Below are 20,048 nucleotides of genomic sequence, written 5' to 3' on the forward strand. Positions count from 1 at the left end.
TATAGTGTACTGTTGTAATTTCGTTCAATTATTGTGTGTAGTTATAGGAGAAAGTTAGCATAGTGGGTGGTAGTTTTAGTTGCTACTGTTGTATTTAACAATTGGTTCTATTTCCAATGGAGGTATCCAAAATTTATGTTTACGAGGTGGGTTACCCTTGAATTAACTGTTGTAGTTTCAGAATTAGTAAGAAGAATCAAAAATCACGTAACAATTTGTTAAAGGTTTTCAAAGCTTGGCTAGTTTTTTTAGAACCAAAATCAATCAATATGCTTCAGTTTAAGTGTCCTATATTTATTTCTCCTCAAATATTAACAAATTTTAAGATTTTTCAATAGGAAAAATTATTTATAGGGCCTTAATGGGGGGGAGTTTTATCTAAATAATCCCTAAGTTTTGGGTGGTCTCTTAATAGTTCATTTAGTAAAATTTTATTTTCTTAATAGTCGATAGACCTCAACTCACATTTATAATGTCTTTCAAATACCGAAAGTACCATTTACTACAAGAAAAATGATTTATTGCGATAATTTTTAGTGACGATCAGATTTTGACCATCACTATAGAGTCGTTTAAGACGAAATCAGATCTCACTCTCTTTGTCTCTTCGTTTCAAACGAAAACATCTTTGTCTCTTCGTCTGAAACAAAAACATCTTTGTCTCTACGCCTGAAACGAAAACAACATCTTCATCTCTTCATCTTTTCGTCTGAAACAAAAACAACCTCTTCGTCTCAACCTTGATCTCTCTGTCTCTCTCTCATCTCAAACTCTATCTCTCTATCTTTCATTTCAAGCTCAAAAATGAATTCGATTATTTTTCAGTTGAATCGATAGAAAATGTATGTTTTCCTACATATTTTTCAGTTGAATCGATCCCTAAACCCTAGATTTTTCTGTTATAGGGTTTGAACTCTCTGTAATGTTGATTCAAATTTAGGTTCAATTGCAAACCCTAAACCTTTGATTTCATTTTCTAGTTTTTTAATTTCGAGGGGAGATTAACTCAGTTGAGCTTCATCACCGAAAGACGGGTTTGTCATGAATTTGAGTTATTTTTCATCTCTCAAATTGCATAGCTTGAATTATGATTTTCTGGTATTATTCTCCATCTATGTTGAGTTATTTCAATATTTTTTTGTTTCAAGATTTTCGAATTTAACTTATTTATGTCAGTTTTGCTGCTTAGTGTTAGAATTTTCCAAGTTCTCGAAGTAATTCAAGAGTTGAAAATTTATTTTTCACATCTTTCAAATAAGTTCTTGATTGTAATCTTTACTTTTCTAGAGTTCACTTCTTTGATAAAATTAGAGGTGTTGGATTTAAGTCTTAACTACTTCAAAGGGAGTATTCCTTCATCTATTGGGACTTTGACTTCTCTCAAGGCCTTATCTTTGCATGCAAATACACTCAGTGGTTCCTTACCAATTCGAGGTAAACAATTTAAATTGTTGTCAAGTTTCATTACTAAATAATTTTTGTATAAAAAAGATCTTTATTCATTGGATTACTCATTTCCCTATAGAAAATTGATATTTACTTTCATATGAAATTCTCTTAAGTCAACTATCATTTGTTGTTGTTGTTGTTATTTCTAGTAATGTTATATGAAAGATAAATATAGTTACTTTAAATTTAGTTATTTTAATAAATTGTTAATCACTTTAAAATCAATTTTAGAATATAAGCATCACATGCATCGATCTCACTTGTTTCACATATCAATTATCATGTGAATTGATAATTATATAGTCTTTGTATTCGGATGGAGCCTAAGACATACATCTTTTTATTTATCGTAGTATTTTTTAGACTCTTAAATCAATCATCTATATTTATATAGTCTTTGTATTCAGATGGAGAATTTTTATTGGGTTTGCAAAGTGGTATGCAATTTCCCATAGTTCTAAAGATGTATGACATGGTAAACGATAAATCTATTAAGTGACTTAGAAGGATAATGTCTTTAATGATAGAAGGGATTGTTTGATTTCCACATGTAAGCATGCCTCCATGATGAGGTACTACATGAGAGTAGGGGGGGCATGATCCCATTTTTTAAGGCTTGCTTTATGGGAGTCCCCCACATTCCTTTAGAATGTTTGGGTTGGACTTGAAAAATGTGTCCATCTTATTGAATAGATAGATATTAGGTCAACAAAAAGCTCAATAAAATTGTTCTCTGATCAAATATTTATGGAAATTTAATAAATTTCTGTTCTCTAATCAAATATTTCATCAATAGTTGACTAGTTGTTTCCTTAGTTTTAGTTGTATGTGACCATGTGCTTTTGGTTTAAAGGTGACATTGCCGTAAAGTGGATATGCCGATAGATAAAAGTTGGATTCAATTGCCTAGAGATACCCCTGGGTATGAAACATGAGTTAATAAGTTCTTGGATTTTCATTTTCTCATTCAAGGTTCGATAATGTGATCCAATGTCCTTGCGTTAAATGTCTCAATGTGCTGGTAAAGAATAAAGAAAACGTATATTGTGACTTATTATGGAATGGGATAGATAAGATATATATATATTGGACACGTCATGGTGAGACATTCAAATATGAATACAAAATTGATGAATTCAAAGAGGGTGATGATATGCAACAAATGTTACAAGATGCATTTGAAATCCCAAACTCTGATTATGATGATGTTAATGAGTCGAATGATGACGGTCCAGATGAGCCAAACGAAGATGTAAACAAGTTTTATGAGATGTTGAAAGCTACCGAGACTGAGTTATATCTGGGTTGCACTAAATTTTTGAAACTATCTTTCATTGTAAAGTTGTTACATCTGAAATATTTTAATGGACGGAGTAACAAATCATTTGATATGTTACTCGAATTGGGAATGACATCGATATGTATCTGTAACCATTGATAGAAGAATTGAATGAATTGTGGATAGATGGAGTTCAAACATACCATGCCTCAAGAAAATAAAATTTTAAGATGCATGCAGCCATTTTATGGACTATCAACGACTTTCCTGTATATGCGAACTCATCAGAATGGAGCACTAAAGGAAAACTTGCTTGTTCCTTTTGCCACAAAGACACTTGTTCAGTCAGATTGCAAAAAGAAAACAAAGAATTTTACTTGGGACATTGTCGATTCTTACCACTTGATTATAGACTCCAAAAAAATAAAAATTTACTTAATGAAAAAAGTAGTTGGAATTTACACCAAAATCGTTGAGTGATGTGCTTGATCAATTACGAGAATACGAGCAAATTATTTTTGGTAAGGCAAATAAAGATAGGATTGGGAGGAAGAGAAAAAAGAATGATTGTAAATTACCAAAAAAATAGAAGAAAAAAAGCATCTATTTCAATTTATCGTATTGGAAAGATCTTTTATTGTATCAGAATTTGGATGTTATACACATCAACAAAAATGTATGCGATAATTTGATTTGAACACTTTTAAATATTGAGGGTTCAACAAAAGACAATTTGAAAAGTTGTCTTGATATGTAATTAATGATTATAAAGAAAGAAGTTCACCCGATACCAGAAAGGGAAAAACTATTACCATCACCTACATGTTACACAATGTCGTCACTTGAAAAAAAAATTTGTGAATGCTTAAAGAGTGGAAATGGTCCAGATAGTTATTCTTCGAATTTCTCAAGGTGTGTTCAAGTTAAACAATGTAAGATCTTGAGACTGAAGAATTTTGATTTTCATGTACTGATTCATGTGTGTTCTATTTTGATTGTGTTGTTCACATTTTTCAAAAAATTATGTCGTAAGGTACTCAATGTAAGGAAATTAGAGTGTCTTGAATATCAAATTATTTTAACACTCTATAAAATGGAGATGATCTTTCCACTAGTATTCTTTGATAGTATGGTGCATCTACCAATTCATTTAGCTAGTAAAGCCAAGGTGGCTGGTCCAATGCACTATAGGTGGATGTATCCAATAGAGAGGTACTTACACAGGCTAAAGTCATATGTGCGTAATAAAAATTATCCAGAGGGTTCAATTGTAGAAGGTTATCTTTGTGAAGAATCGTTAACATTTTGCTCGAGGTACTTGCATAAGATAGAGATGAGATTTAATCGACTAGAGCGTAATAACGATGGTGTTGATGCTGGCTCGAGTGGAAAGTTATCAATTTTTATGAAAAGTAGTCGTGCTATTGGAAAGGCTATCCCACAAATATTGGAATCCAACGAGTGAAAACAAGCACGTGTCTACGTGTTGACCAACTGTAATGAAATTGCTCAATTTGTTCAGTAAGATAAATTTTTTCAAATCTACTTTTTATATATTATAATTTTCATTATTCACTTATTAATGGAATAATTTATTTTATAGACAACATAGACAGTTACTTAAATGCACTCATAATCACATGAGTACGAGGCATATGAAACGAAAACATATTAAAGAATTTTCCGAATGGTTTAAACATCACCTATGTATTCAATATCATGATTACACTTTTTTTTATTAAGCACATATCAATACACTTGTAACTTTAGCTATCCCATTTTCTAATCTTAAATATGTTACACTAATGCAATTACATGGTGAGCCTGTAGATGAACGTATCAAGAATCTAACTTTGGGCCCATCACATAATGTGATTTGTTTTAAAGAATACATTGTGAATGGCTTCAGATTTCACACAAAAGAGCGTGATGGACAACGAAAGACTCAAAATAGTTGTGTGTTCGTATCTGCATTGACATATAGCTTTGCAAGTGCGAGGGACATGAATCTAATGATAAACAATGTTGGATATTATGACATTTTAAATGATGTTTTAGAGTTAAAATATCCTAATGGATATCGAGTTTTATTATTCAAATGTCATTGATGGGATGTTTTGAGTCGTGGGGGATTTAAGCAAGATGAGTATGGGTTCAATTGTGTGAATATTACATGGGCATTATCTACCAATGAACCTTATATCTTTGCAAACCAGGCAGAACAAGTTTTTTATATTAAAGACAATACTGGCATATAGTAATAAATAAATATACAACCACGAAACCTATACAATATGATGTCTGAAGAGGATGTTGAAGAAGAGTCTTTCCAAGAGAATGAGAATGAGCATGAGTCATACCAAATCGAAGTCGACACTGATGACTATATTGTTACTTGGTATAGGAATGATATCCAAGGATTACATGTCGAAGGAAATGATGGTGATCATGACTTAATTAATGATGTTGTTTAGCCATTTTATTTTATTTATTTTTCTTATTGCTTGTTTTCCTCTTGAGGACTCCTTGTCTACTTTTCAATAAAATTTTTATTTATTGATAGTTTGCTAAGTGAAATTTCTTTCTAATTGACGAATATATTGATTTTCATTGTTTGAATTGCTTAGTTAGATATGTTTTGTGGAGAATCTTCTAGAGCTATACCATCTGAGGATGTTGGAGATAGTGTTAGTAGTACAGGTATGATACGTTGTATTAAATTATTTTGAATATCGTGTACTATCGTTAATGACATGTGCATCTAGATGATATATCATTGACATATTTTGTTTTGTTTTATTATATTTTATCTTTTTAGCTTCTACTAGCACGAGAAGGAGAGGCCCTATGCAAGAGTGGGTAATTTTGGCCAGAAGATAGGCCAAAAGATGTTATTGGATTGGAATAAATATGATTAACCAATAGGGGAGAATACTAGTCATTTTTCACAATTATTGGGGACTATTGTTAGGCATTCTGGTCATGCCCCTTTGCAATGCAAGAAATGGGTTGACATTCCAAAGTATTCAAAGGACTCACCATGACAAGAAGTCCAGGTAAATATAAATTAATGTGTTTGTCATTTTTCTAATAATATTATTTTTTATCTATTTCTTAAATTGTGTACTTTTGTAGAATAAGGTCGAAATTGATGATTCAAAGAAGAAGTGGGTGATGCGACGTATGTCGATGCGGTATAGATATTGGAAGAATGATTACAAAAAACATAAGATAGATGGGAGAGAGATTGCTACATATTCCTATTAGCGTCTCAAAGGCTGATTGGACTTGGCTTTTCCATTACTGGAGTTCCCCCGAGGCTCAGGTATAAATTATTACAAATTTCTTAATTAATCATTTTTGAAGAATGATATGTCTGTAATGTTATTAAATTTGTATAGGTTATCTAAAAAAGGAATAGCAAGAATAAGAAAAACTAAGTAATTAAACATACGGGGGAGGGGTGGATAAAGAGTTGTGCACAGTACCAGTCGGAGATGATGCGTAATTATATGTTAATTATATTATTTTCTTTTAATATTTAAGTGCCCTACGACATATACTAATTTTTTTTTCATGTAATTATAAGCCAAGGCTAAAGAAGATGGTACTTTACCTACCTAGGTTGAAGTTTTGAAGAAAATCCATATTAGGAAAAATGGGTCTTACAATGATCCTAAATCGATCGAGCTCATTATATGTAAGAAGTCAATTATAAGATAAATTATTCATTGTAAGATAATTACTAGTGTATTTTTTTATATAGAATAATATGATAAAAAACATAAAGATAGTGGCAGATCTGATTCTAAACCCATAAGCAAGAAGATATTTACTGAGAAGATGAGACTAGAGCGGCATGGTAGAATACGTACATTTGGCCTAGGCCCGATCCCAAGTTCGATCTTTACATCTACTTCTAACTCATTTCGTAGTAGTACTTATGCCGAGACGCAGTTCCAATTGAATGAGGTGCAAAGCACGCAAGTGGAACATGATCGACAACATGAGGAGATGATTGCTGAGTTACAAAACATGCAGGTGGAATGTGATTGACAACATGAGGAGTGGATTGCCGAGCTACAAAAGGAGATGCAGATGTAGATGGAAATGCAGATGTAGATGCAGATGATAGCCAAGTGCAGAGACAAGTCCAAGAGCATATAGGCTTATACTTCCGCACCATGTTTCCTAATGGTCACCCTCCCACTCAAAGACCTTGAAAGTCAACTAGATTCATCTTGTTTTTGGTATATTTAATTTCTCCACTTTAAAAAAATTTTATATACATATTGTTTAATTAATAACTATTTTTTTAGTAACTAACCCCTTTTTAACTCCGCCAATTTAAAATTAAATATTTTACATTATAGTCCGAAACCCAGATAAAAGAGGGGGAAAAGATAAGGTATTGTCAATTTTTAAATATTTTCTGTTTGTGTTTGCTAAATGCTTAAATGTACTTCATTAGATGTGAATGTAGTTTTTCTTTTTCTTGAGTTTCTCACATTTCTGGACAGAAATGATGAAAAGGTTGCATGCAAAAAGATTTTGGAGAAGAAGGGGCTTGTAGGGTTTTAGGTAAGGCTAGAACTGCATTTATCACTTGTATACACTTAGAATAACAATCATAAGTTCCTAACTCTATAAAACTATATGTTAAATTAGGTAGAGAAAGGATTAGAAAAGGTTGGGTTTGGATTCAGGTTGAAAAGCGGGGATTGAAAAGCTTCTAATCTTGACTCAAGGGTATTTTTTATACCGACTAGATATTTCAAGATCTCCTTCAGAATTGGAGATAGTCCTTGGGGTTATGAAGAGTTATGCCAAAGCACTGCTAGGGAAAGAGGGTATGTCAGCAGTTGCAAAGCAATTACTTCTTTTTGAGGTATAACTTTCCCTGTGCTCTTTTTGTATTGTGGGGTGTTATGCACTATTGCTTATATTGTCATAATCCTCTTTGCTAATTATTATATATATAACTAAATTATGTCAAATATTGAGAATATGTTACTCTACATAATTTCTTTGTACTTACCTTTTTGTATTTGATCATCCATTTTAAAGGTACTAATATGTATTCTTTCTCAACTTTTATTGAATACTTTGAACTTTCCTCAAAATACTACCATTATTAGTTGTTGCATATTGAGGATTGCTAAGGTATTCAGAGGATGACTACCAAATGGTTGTACCTAATAATTAGTGCAAAACATTGGCTACTTCTGTAGCAATTTGTCTTAAAGACTCTTGCCTTGACCATTATCTTTTTTTTTTTTTAATTCCTTATTAGTATTTTTTTTACAGTCGACTGGGGGTACATATGGGAGGGTGGAATCCACCATTCATTTGGTTGATCATAGGAGATTTCATGAGACAAAGATCTATCCAAAAATGAGTGTAAAATCATAAGTCTATTCAGGGAAAGTTATCTGTGTTTCTTTTAACTATTCAAACTTTTTTCTTTGTAGATTGGATGATTTGGATCATATGGTTGGGTGGATATCTAGTGTAGGGAGATCTCCTTAAGTGATGGGCCATCTTGCATTTGGATGTTTTGAATAGTCCTTTATGATCTACCTTGGGGAAACCTTAAGCTTACCTTTTATGCAGTAAGTTTTCTCAAAATAGTTCTTAAAATGTATGAACTTATTTTGGTGCATCTGGAGTACTTACAACAAATTCTTTCCAGGGACTGGTTCTTTCTAAACAAAAAGCACTTGTGGACAAACCTAATTCATCCATGTATATAGATACAGATAACTCATCAGCTACTTCTCTTATGAGAAAGCAAGGTGAATACATGTATAAGGCTAATGATGAGACCTACCCAGTTTATCATGAAAGTCTCAACAACGAGAAGATGGTATTTCAGTGTAGGCATGTTATTTGCTGTAGATGTAAGTTCCTTGAACACATTAAAATTATTTTTCTATCTTTTGTTGCTAATCCCAAATGCCAAGTATTTGAAGCTAGGTGTCCATTTTATAGACTATGAAGAACTAGTAGCAGCAACCTTGTATGACCTAGCATTCAATGAGACCCACCAACCTTGGTTGTAGTAATAGTGGGGATTAGATGTTAAAATTTAGATATCCAATCTATCTCATCCTTATGGATGAGCTGAAGAAATATAATGGAGGATGAACATTTAAGTCTATGAGTTAGTTTTGCTCAATTTTAGGTTAGCTGTAGGAAATATCCTAGGTAGGATCCTTGAAGTGATGAAAACTGCCTTGCATGTGCAGCATGTGTATTGCAATGCTGTTTTAGACCATCCTTACAACATTTTGGTAATACTCTATCTCCCCTTACATGTATGCATAAGTGGGTGAAGTGGAATTTAATATGTGACATTAACTTTGTACCTTCATGTCATTAACCACTAGGACACTAGATCAACCCCACTATTATACTAACAATTACTTGTTGACAAGAAGGGATTTGTACCATCTTCTTCATTCTGATGATCTCTAATTACTGCACTGCAGATTTGGTTGCATTGACAGAGAAGAGATTTTTTTCTCATGGAAAGTCTCAAGATAAATGGGTTATGTGCCCAACGTGCTGACACCTACATGTGTTGGGAATATTGGCTATGTTGATGATAGACAAAATAAAGCCTATAATTCTGTTATGCCAAGTACATTCCAAGGTCATGAAAAGCCTGAAGCTTCTATAGATGTTGAAGGTTCATATGGAACGAAGGTTTGTCTTCCCATTTGAACCTTTTGTTTAACTTATCACTGAAAATAATAAGTTTGATTGAAATGAACAACAACTTTTATATACGTACATATATATATATATATACATACTTTCGAAATGATATTTCACGTTAGTTCCTAAATTATAGTCTTCACAAAAGTCTTGTGTTTAGTGGCCTTGAACATAGATGCAAGCATTTCCAAATAGAAGAAGAACAATTACTTCCAAATGTATTTGCTATGTTGTTGGTTGGTTGGAATCTACTTAATCTGTCCATCTTGGAGATCGTTACAATTTGATACACTAAAGGATTTTTACTTAGTTTTCAATTTGCGTAGGCACCAAACAGGTTTGTTGCAACGGATGTGAGAAATCCAATTTGTAATCTTGGATCGATGGCTGACACATCTGGTATCCCTGATTGGTGTTATGTGGGGGCCTATGGTAGTGAAGGAAAATCTCTACTTACAGAGGCACCTTTAGTAGAACACCTCCACCACTTTTACAACAAGTCACCTATTTCACACATCTCGAAGGTGCAATATAACATTTCTAACTTAGCTAAGTTGGCATCTTCATCTCTACATATAGGCCCTATATAACATAATTGTTGGTCCTTTTATTTCAAACAAGTAATTATAACTTTGATGATCAGATTGATTGAAAATAGGATCTTGTGATTATTTTCAATGATTAACTTTGTTTTATTTGATGGTATCTACAGGTCAAAACACCGATCATTTTCCTTTTAAGTGCCAAGGATATCCGTGTTCTATTTTCCAATGGGTTGCAAGTAAGTCATGCTTTTACTTTGTATTCGCTTTTAAAGTATTAGATACCTATTATTTAGTGGGACACCTGTTAAACCACATTTGATAGACTTTATGGCTTGCTTGGACAGGAATTGAACATAAGTGATTTCTAAAATTTGTGTGGTTTCTAAAATTTGTGATTTTGATTTGTCATTATATGATTCTTTTAGTTCACATTGATGGATTTAAAACTCTACGGTATGCACGAGCGTTGAAGGAGAAAAGAATTGACACCAAAGTCAGTGTATTTCCCAATGATTCCCATGCAATAGGCAGGTTGGCATTTTTTTTCTTGCCCCTTTTTTCCATGTGATTTTCACGTATGAAGGGGTCATTTGGTGACAATTATTATGATCTCTTGGGTGACCAACATCAATTATGTTGCTTCATAATTCATTATGACAGCTTTTTCATGTGTTTGGCAATCACATATGAATTACTTTTGGTGACAGTTTTGTAAAGTTATTGTAATAAGTAGTGATAATATATTTTGTAGTTTCAAATTTTAGACTAGAATTTGGATTGACAATTAGATTTATGAAAGTTGAAGATGAGGCGCATTTGGGTCTTTCCATGTTGGTAGTTGGGGTTTAGGTCATCAATTTCAAAACAAAAGGGTATTTCCAATATTCAACAGCATGTGAGGGGAGCAGGTGTAAAATCAAATTTTGTTTTCAAAAGTTCTTATAGCGACGGCCGTGACCAAAGCTAAAGACCAAATATTTTTTCTAAGAAAAAACCCTATAGCGATGGTCGGCGGCCGTTGCTAAATGCCTAATATATATTTTTTTAAATATAAAAATACCCTATAGCGATGGCTAATAGCGGCTGTCGCTATAAGTCCTATATATAAAAATAATTGGCCGTCGATAATACATATAGCGTAAGAAGTTTTAGTGTGATCACCGAGGGCCCGAGTGGCTGTCGTTATATGTATTTGCGATGGTTTATTCCCCTATAGCGACAATCGGCGACCATCGCTATATCCCTATGTTATTGTAGTGATTTTCTCATTTGCATTACTTAGGATTTCCAATGGTGATTGTGATCATTTTCAACGATCTTTGATCATGAATGACGAATGGAGAAATGATATTCTCTTGATTTTAAACGTTTAGACATTTTTTTATTATTTATTTTGATGTTTCACTAAAAAAAATGAAGAACAAAGTTGAGATTCTAAATTTTTTCCTGATTAAATCGTAGCTCTTTATTTGCAACTATGATATATGCATTATGGGTATTTTGAGGAGATTTACCAAGTATCGAAGTCGAAAAAATAAAAATATCTGGTTCACATTACAATTTCAAGTTTACCACACTACAAGAAAGTTGGTTTTTAGTGGCAAATTTTTTAATTACAGTTTATATATTGTTACTAAAGAACAAGTTTTAGTGATAAAATTAATATGTTCCCATTAAAAATATTATAGCATCACCATTTAGTGAGAACTCAAAAGTATGTGCCAATAATGCCATGGATATAAATTTTGGCATGCTGGTGACCACATCAAGATTTGGTGTTGTTTTCTTAAAAGAGGGGCATATGTAATGATAGATGTGGTTCATAAATATACTTGTAGATAATGTTGCTTTTGTCTCACCACCAACTGTTCTCACTTATTATTATTCAAGCATGTATGTTTAATAGTATAAGTATAGTTGCTCTCATTTTCTTCCTAAAACCTACCAAATTAACTACCTAAGAACTCATCGTTTAAAGATCTGTAGTTTCCTTATCTTCTGTCAAAACTTAATTAGTTGTCTTATTATGTGTAATAAAATAATTGGAACCACATCCATACACGATAGAAGCGACAATATCATTCAAATCAATGTACAATAGTTTTTGAATTCAAGGCTATGTTTGGAGTTACAAATACCGATTTGGAAAGACTCAGAAGCAATACAGGGGATGAAAAGAAAAAATTAAGTCAAAATCTGTGCGGTCAGAATCCAGTAGGCGGCTTTGATGGACTCTGCCACATTGATCGGAATTCGTTCCGAGCATCTCCCTCCTCTCAACAGCGTGGTACCTGCCAAAATCACTCCGACACTCAAGTTAGATAAGTAGAGGAATAGTCTCAGAAAACTAGTTAGACTTCTGATCCTCTCTAAAAGATCCCTTCAATAGTGCTTATTTTACTATTTATAATCCCTGGCAATAGACCAGGGTTTCCCCTTTTTAGGACGGCAATCCTGGGATCTCCCCTGACTCTACGGGGTTGTTTACTTAACGGGGATCTTCTAGATTGATCGTATTATTTTGTAGAGATCTCCTCCGAGATCACTAGGATTGACATGCACGTATCAGACTTATGGTTACTTTATGACCTGGCTTGTCCTGCTTGGCTCGCTTGGTTTCATTTAATGCTGTGCTGCCCTTTTAGCTAGGCTAGGGAGGTCTATGCTTTGACTTGCCCTACATGAAGGGCAGCACCCATATGCTGATTTGCGCTTGGCACTTAATTGGTTTGACATGTGTAAGGCTTAGATTACTGCACAATTTTTTCCCTCTGCAATTACTCCCTCTCAAGGAGGCCTAAAGTCTCTTCGTCTCCTTGAGACACATTTCTACTTTTTTATTGGTTGCATTGATCTTCATAATTATGTTTGCTTTTTCTTAATCAATATATTCAATGCAACGAGGCTTCAAATCTCTTCAAACGGCTGAGATAGATCACTACTTATTTGTGTCTGTTCACATATCATACTACTTTCTACACTACTCCCAAATTGTGATGCTTAAGCTAGACTCAAGCTGTCATTTCAGGCGTACGTGCTCCTCTGTCTATTCTTATAAATAGGGGACTTAGTACTTATTTATCTTCTTACTATGCTAAAACTCTAAAATTCTATCTCTTTGCTTCCTGTGAAAAGCTTTCTTTCTCTCTTTCTCTCTCTTACTTCGTTGCCGTTGTTACCTCTCTCAAATCGAGGTAATCTTTTTCCCTTGTATTATCTTTTTCCTACACACTTGCTTTCTTCATGGATCTTAGTACAACCCAACTTCGGTGGAGTCTCTACATTCCTGCCTCTGCACATATTCAGGTTAGCGAGGACCTTGACACCCCTGGCGAATGCCGTCAAGGAGAAATTTGGTCTATATTGGCCAAATTAAAGTTGGCCTCAATTTCCTTCTCTCTCCTACCTTAGAGAGGTATTAAGTAAGATAAACTGTACCCCAGGCCAAATATCTAGGAACTTTTATTGTTTGGTGGAGATTGTAGAAAAGATGGGTATATCATCCAAGAACTTTTTTTCTAGATACAATCTGAATGCCATCCCCCAATGCCCGGGTTACTACTTGTTGTCTTCTAAGAGTGCAACAGTGGAACTGGTTTCTTTTCTCCCCAATTCTGACAAAGGGTGGCACAAGAACCCCCTATTCATCATTGGGGACTGAGAATTTTCCCTTAGCACTACTCATGAGGGATTTAGGGTCCCTTAGTTGTGCCTTAATCTTGTACTTGGTTTTGCATCTTTATTTTGCTTTTGACTTTTACTTTCTTCATAGATTCTTCTGCCCTTGTTGCTACTAAGGCTAGGAATGAGCAACACAGTATCCAAAGATCGTAGGCTTGTGGCAGTAGACCTCCAAACCATAGCTACTGAGGGGGCGATGGTGGAAGACCTACTTTCTACAATGTCATGGCCACCTGCACGATGAGTTCCCTCTGGTCTGGCCAAGCAGACCGTGGTCCATTCCCCCTTGCCTTTAGTCCCTTTCGGTCTCCTCCATAACGAAGGGCTTTATCTAGTTAGGCTTCCTTTTCATTGGCCAAATAGGATCTGAAATATTTTGATCCATTCCATGCCACTATTTCTAACTTTCTTTCATCACAACTTTGCCAGGGTCTTCCGACATCATGTACATTGAACTCTCAGAGTTCCCGTTCTCATGTTCTCCTGCCATTAGGGCCGCTCTTCCCATTGGCCCAACCAAGAAGAGGAATAAAAAGATGAGTCATACCTCTCGAGGCTCCACCCTTACTAGAGAGGTTGGCCAACTGGCTATAGTGCTTGGGGGACTGGTTGCCCCTACTTCTATCTCTACTTCTATTGCAATTTCTATTGATGCTACTACTGTAAATGTTACTGTCTCTACTGAGCTTCCCAAGAATATTTAGACTCGGGTAGGTGTAGACACCCCATTTTTGCACTCGCCTGATTAATCAACTCGTTAACCCGATTGCAACAGTTCCCAATGATGGATGATTATTCCATTACTATATTTTGTTGCTAGATATGTTTCATAAATTCGGATGAGGTATCTCAAACTAACAAAACTGTAGAAACCATGTTACACTAGGAAAATATAACCCCAAAAATATAGAAATCATCATTTTCAGACAAAAAGAAGCTTCACGATAAAAATCACTAAAAAATAATCGAATTACCAAAATACCCCTAATCTCAAAACACCCCTAGAGCCTACATTACGTTTAGGAAAATCCTTTTAAACACATAAAACAACAAATCGAAATCAAAAAAACCATTTCGCCAATTTTCACAAAAATTCAACAAAATTACGAAAATGCCCCTCATAAAGTTCACGACCATTTCGCACAAAAAATTTCATAAATGACACAAACCAATATTCCCATTAAATTCCTTATGAAAAATCGATTCTAAAATATCTTGGAACATTGAAAAACGACTTAAAACGTAAAAAGTCATCTCCGATGGCAAAATGATAATTTTATAATTTTAATAATTAAAAATTATGAAATTAATAATTAAAACATTAATTAATATAAAGTGAAATCCTAATTAAAATTAAATTTTTAAGTCAAGTCAATCAAGTAAAACTTAAGTCAAAATCCTAAAGTCAAATCAATCAAGTAAGACTTAAGTCAAAACCCTAAATTCTAGTCAACTAAGTAAGACTTAAGTCAAAATCCTAATAGAATTCTAATTAAACTCTAAAACTATCTAATAGAATTCTAATTCTAATTCTACACTAACTCTATCTAATATAATTCTAATTAAACACTAATTCTATATAAAATAATTATAATTAAAAAATTAAACACTAATTCTATATAAAATAATTCTAATTAAGCACTAACTCTATCTAAAAAGCACTTAAAAAAATCTATAAATAAGGGTCCCTACAACTTATTTTCGTATGAAAAAATAAACCCTAGGAAAAGTAGGTCAATGAGTCTCTTCAACCTTTCCAAAACCTTAATTTTGAAGTCCTAACTCCTTACCTAACATTCATACCCCAATTTTAGCTCAAAAAACACTTAGAAACCCTTCAAAAAACACCTAGAAATTCATAAATAAATCAGAAAATTTCAGATTTAAGAAGGAGGTACTTTGTCTTGGAGGTCTGAAGCGAATCCGGTAATAGAACGAAGTGAGGAGTGTTGTACGAGGAGTTGTTCTATCAGATCTGAGGAAACAAAATCATTGTGTTCGTAAAGGTAAATAATTTTATTTATTTTTTATTATTTAGGTCTTTTTAGCAATGTAATCATTTTCGAGAATTCGTAGAGACCGACGTTTGTCGGGCGGGATTGGTGCCTAACACTTTCCAACCCCGTAGTGTGATCCCCGGATTCAGTCTTTTTTTTAGTAGATTAGTTATTGTTTATCAGTTTCGAGTCAATGTTTAGTTCCTAGACCATAATAACTAGGTGGCGACTCCCAAACCTCAAAGGTCAAAAGCGAATCCGCGCACCCCGCAGATCGAGGGCGCTTTCATTGGCGACTCCGTTGGGGACTATTTAGGATCAAACTTGAAAAGCCCCAAGTATGGGAACATTGCCATTTAGACCTAAATTTTTATTTATTTATTTTATTTTGCTTATTTTTAGTTTATTTGATTCGTTTATTTTTTGGGATTGTATTATATTCTCTCGGCATTGTTTTTTTGAGCATATTATTTTGGTTCAATCAAGTATTATTTCTATGGTTCAATTGAGGGTCGTTTAAGATGACCCAAAATAATACGAGATTGCAAAGAGGTGGTTTTTGTTGATGGTAGAATAATGATTATAGGATCAGGTTTTTTTTAATTTATTTATTTGTTTTTTTTTATTTTCTATTTTTTTATTTTTTTTATCTAGATCTATCCTTTAAAAAAAAAAAGTTTTGGGTATGCCGATTTGTTCCTTGATGGTATACATAAGAGAAGAAAATTTTATTGGTTGTTCATTAGGTACATGTCGATTTGACCTTTAGTAGCATATTGTTTTTCTTTCTTTCTTTCTTCTAAAAAAAAAAAAAAAAAAATTTAGGCTTATGTCCATTGACAGTAGGCAAATAAAGAGAAACGAACAGTTTTTTTTTAAAGTGCTGACAGCAGCAAGAATAATGCAGTAGCGTCAAATTGATTTTGTAAGGGATGTGTTTCTAGTAAAAAAGAGGTTTGATTTTTTAAACCCTTATGTTTTAAATCACCTCTTATACCCTGTTCATCGTCTCTAACCAAGAGACCATCGTGTCAAATCATTTTTTTACATAGTTCCATCGTTTTTAGCGGAGATCAATCAGTTTAACCTCTCAATTCCGATCGTTTTAAACTTTACATCCCAATTGGTTTACGACCCTAATACTCGAAGAAATTTCTGATTCTTTCTCATGTAAACCTAGAATTTTGGAGTCATCGGCTCCATCTTCATCACCCAAACCAGCAACCCTTTCAACCTTTTATTTTAGATCTAAACCAATCTCCATCCTCCCTTCATTTAAGCACCCAAAAACCAGTCCAAGGATCACCTTGTTGAACCGTTAAAACCAGTGCCAAAATCGAGCTGAATCGCATCTTCTTCTTCATTGGGTTGCAGCCCCAAAACTGAACAAAAATGTGTTTCCCTCCTCCACGTTTGCAGCCCTTGACGATCTCAGCCCCTATTATCCATCTCTTGCAAACGTAGGAGCAGTCAAATTCAAACTCTTTCACACTTTGTGCTTGAACCAACGAATGGTTCTATGACAACTCTCGGGTCTACGACTTTCTCTTGAATTTGTGATCTAATTACTCAAGAATTAAAATCGATGAAAAAATTGCAGTAAAAAGAGAATTTCAAATCGAATGAGCCCTAATTCCTTCTCATGGGTCGATTTCACTAACCATCAATTTTCTTTGGATGAAACTTGGATTATTTGATTACAAATCTATGTTGTTTTTCAAAATCGATTTCATTTCTGATAACGGAGGTCATGAAATTTTTTGAAGATAGCCACTTATATGATTACGAATATTTTGGCTTATGAAGGAAAGGGTTTTAAATTCTACTTAATTTAGGTATTTTTCTAGTGCATGTGTCACTGATGATCTTGATGTTAACTTGCTTGTCTTAGTTTGTCGTTAACATAATTCATTTGGTTTTTTTAAAACATCTGTAAATGGGTTGGTTCAAGTCTGATTCTAGAATTTTTTTTTCCGAGAAAAGGACTCACTGGGAGCCCCCTCTTTATTGCAATGGTGTTGAAGAAGGGTTTTTTTTGCCACACCAACTTTTTACCTGTGGTACTTGTAGACACCCCAATTTGAACGGGCCCTCACTCGAAAGGGCCCAAAAACAGTAATTTTCCAATAAACTTGGCCAACGGGCCTCAAAGGCCCGAATCGTTAAAATGTGGCATTTTTATCAAATCGAAGCCCCTAAGACTCCTTAAGGGTCTAATGGGCTCACATGAAAATGACTCAGCATGCTCCCATCTACCCCGTCCCACTCAAAACATCGATTTTTCGACAAAATTGGCTAACGGGCCTCAAGGGCCCAAATCTTTGAAAAATGACATTTTAATTAAACCGAGACCCCTAAGACCTCCCAATGGTCTAAGGGACCCACCAAAGGGGTTTAAGCTATCCTACACTTGTCCAACCTTCACCGCTCTGCCTTTGTATCCAAAAACACCCGAATGCTCGATAAAATTCTCCAACGGGCCCAAAAAGCCCGATTTGCCAACACGTGGCATTTTTGATCAAATCAATGATTTCAAAAAATGCAAAAAAATTAAAAAATTAAAAAAATGTGAGACTTGGGACGTCTACTCCTCCTCTACCTTCACCACTCCACCTCCAAATCCGCAAACACCCTAAGCCCATTCAAGGCCCATGAACCCTCAATTCTCTAAAAAACCAACTTCTCACCTTACTCTTAACCTAAAATCAATCCCCCTAAAACAAACCTACCCTCAAAAACCCAATCCAAAAAAAACCATATCCAAGCTAAAATAACCCATAACCCTCCTAAACCCAAGCCCAATACACTAAAAACCCACCAACTACTATCCATGCCCAATTCATTATCCAACCCACAACCCCTACCCATTAACCACTACCCACATCAACCAATCACCCTCTCAACATCAAAAGATGACACATCTCACATCCCTTTTCACCTCCCTCATCTAATCACCTACCCCCATCATCATTCTCTAAACAATCCATCTAACCCACATCACTTCCCTCCAAAATCACCTCAACCCATACCCTACTCTAACCTAACCTATCCCCATTCTCTAACATCATCAACCACCCACATCACAACCCATACCCTACACACCCTAACCTATCATCATTCTCTAACACCATCAACCACCCACATCACAACCCATATTTCTACCCATCACTTTCCTTTAAACACTCCAACAAAATCATCTCAACTCATACCCCCCCATCATCAACTAACTAACCCATACATTCTCTCTAATCAAACAACCACCATCAACCAATCTCATCACTTCACTCTCTCATCATAATTGCCACATGTCTTCATCCCCTTAATCCTCTCAAAAATCAATCTACCAACCTCTTACATAACCCATTCTCCTAAATCTATACACATCATCTCTTCAACCAACCTAACACTCATTTTCCAAACAACTCCCTTACACCCCCATTTTCTCTATCAACTATCACTCATCTCACCCTACTAAACACTACCCAAATGGATTTGGGTAGGATCCAAACCATTTGAATCAAAACCTCACCCACTTTCATTCATTACAAAACTACCCTCAATCCCACTCCAAATTTCATACCCCTATCTTTAAAAAAGAATGTCATTACGCATTCTCCTAACTTTTAACCCTATTATACTCCTAAACATCCTCCCAACACCTATAAATACCCCTCTCCTCCTTCCAAAAATGATTATCCACTCTCACTAAGAAAAATCTTACCAATTCTCTCTCACTAATCCACCCTAAGTCTCACACAAAAAATCACATACTACACTCATCTCTCATCATCTCTTCTCTACTCCTACAATCATACAAGAGTTGTATTTTCTTTAATTACTAAGGACTCAAGAAGACTCAAAGAAGAAGAAGAAAAGAAGATTAAAGATACAAGGTAGGTACAACAAAAATAACCCCCCCTTTCTTCTATACCCTCTCATCTTCCCTCTTCTATTATCCCCTTTCCTCTTCATTTTGTTAGAATGGGCATAGGATGACTGGACCTCAAGCCGAAAGTGAACCCCTATCTAGGGTACAAATGTACCCACGTAGCACTTAATTTTTCATTTTCTTTTAAAAATTAAAATGATCAAGTTCTTTAAGGTTACCGCCACTTGACGGGGAGAAAATGGTGCCTAATACCTTCCTTTTTCTCCAATCGAGCCGCATACCCGAATCTCAAGGTTTGATTATCCCTTATCAATCGTGAGTCACTAAAATGTCAAAAATGTCATTTTTTTAAAAATGTACATCGAGTAACCATTCACACCTACTTACAACATGAATGGTAGCGACTCCAATCCTTAGTAGATGTAACCGTCGTAATGACGAAAATCACGTATCTACAGCTACTACGACTCCATTGGAGAGGAATGGCT

At 34.5% G+C, this 20,048-nt stretch overlaps 1 protein-coding gene across 11 annotated transcripts; it reads left to right on the plus strand.

Moving 5' to 3' along the window:
- The first annotated feature begins 723 nt into the window (after nucleotides 1-723).
- Nucleotides 724-10,807, plus strand: LOC147382592 (acylamino-acid-releasing enzyme 2-like). Of its 11 annotated transcripts, none has more exons than XR_015174056.1 (13): nucleotides 724-1,434; nucleotides 5,356-5,428; nucleotides 5,547-5,784; nucleotides 5,864-6,053; nucleotides 6,770-6,978; nucleotides 7,102-7,309; nucleotides 7,397-7,616; nucleotides 8,200-8,340; nucleotides 8,421-8,628; nucleotides 9,220-9,436; nucleotides 9,775-9,972; nucleotides 10,161-10,229; nucleotides 10,419-10,807. XR_015174056.1 is itself a non-coding variant. In XM_086429437.1 (13 exons), exons 10-13 carry the CDS (start codon nucleotides 9,275-9,277, stop codon nucleotides 10,461-10,463), a joined length of 474 nt encoding a protein of 157 aa, XP_086285563.1. In that variant the 5' UTR covers nucleotides 724-1,098; nucleotides 1,288-1,434; nucleotides 5,356-5,428; nucleotides 5,547-5,784; nucleotides 5,864-6,053; nucleotides 6,770-7,309; nucleotides 7,397-7,616; nucleotides 8,200-8,340; nucleotides 8,421-8,628; nucleotides 9,220-9,274; the 3' UTR covers nucleotides 10,464-10,807. The 11 variants fall into 11 exon arrangements, 1 of the variants encoding a protein (XP_086285563.1); XR_015174058.1 differs by having other exon boundaries at nucleotides 7,249-7,309; XR_015174060.1 differs by having other exon boundaries at nucleotides 7,249-7,309; nucleotides 7,401-7,616.
- Nucleotides 10,808-20,048: the final 9,241 nt, after the last annotated feature.

The sequence above is a fragment of the Akebia trifoliata genome, chromosome 16, assembly GCF_017979445.1.
Source record: "Akebia trifoliata isolate Shusen 1 chromosome 16, ASM1797944v1, whole genome shotgun sequence".
Lineage (NCBI taxonomy): Eukaryota > Viridiplantae > Streptophyta > Magnoliopsida > Ranunculales > Lardizabalaceae > Akebia > Akebia trifoliata.

What these genes read in the sequence shown, in the direction of transcription:
- LOC147382592 (XM_086429437.1), top strand. Translation starts at nt 9,275, where the DNA reads ATGGGTTATGTGCCCAACGTGCTGACACCTACATGTGTTGGGAATATT. An exon ending in CTATTTCACACATCTCGAAG is followed by an intron (nt 9,973 to 10,160) that starts GTGCAATATAAC and finishes TGGTATCTACAG; the next exon opens with GTCAAAACACCGATCATTTT. An exon ending in TATTTTCCAATGGGTTGCAA is followed by an intron (nt 10,230 to 10,418) that starts GTAAGTCATGCT and finishes TGATTCTTTTAG; the next exon opens with TTCACATTGATGGATTTAAA.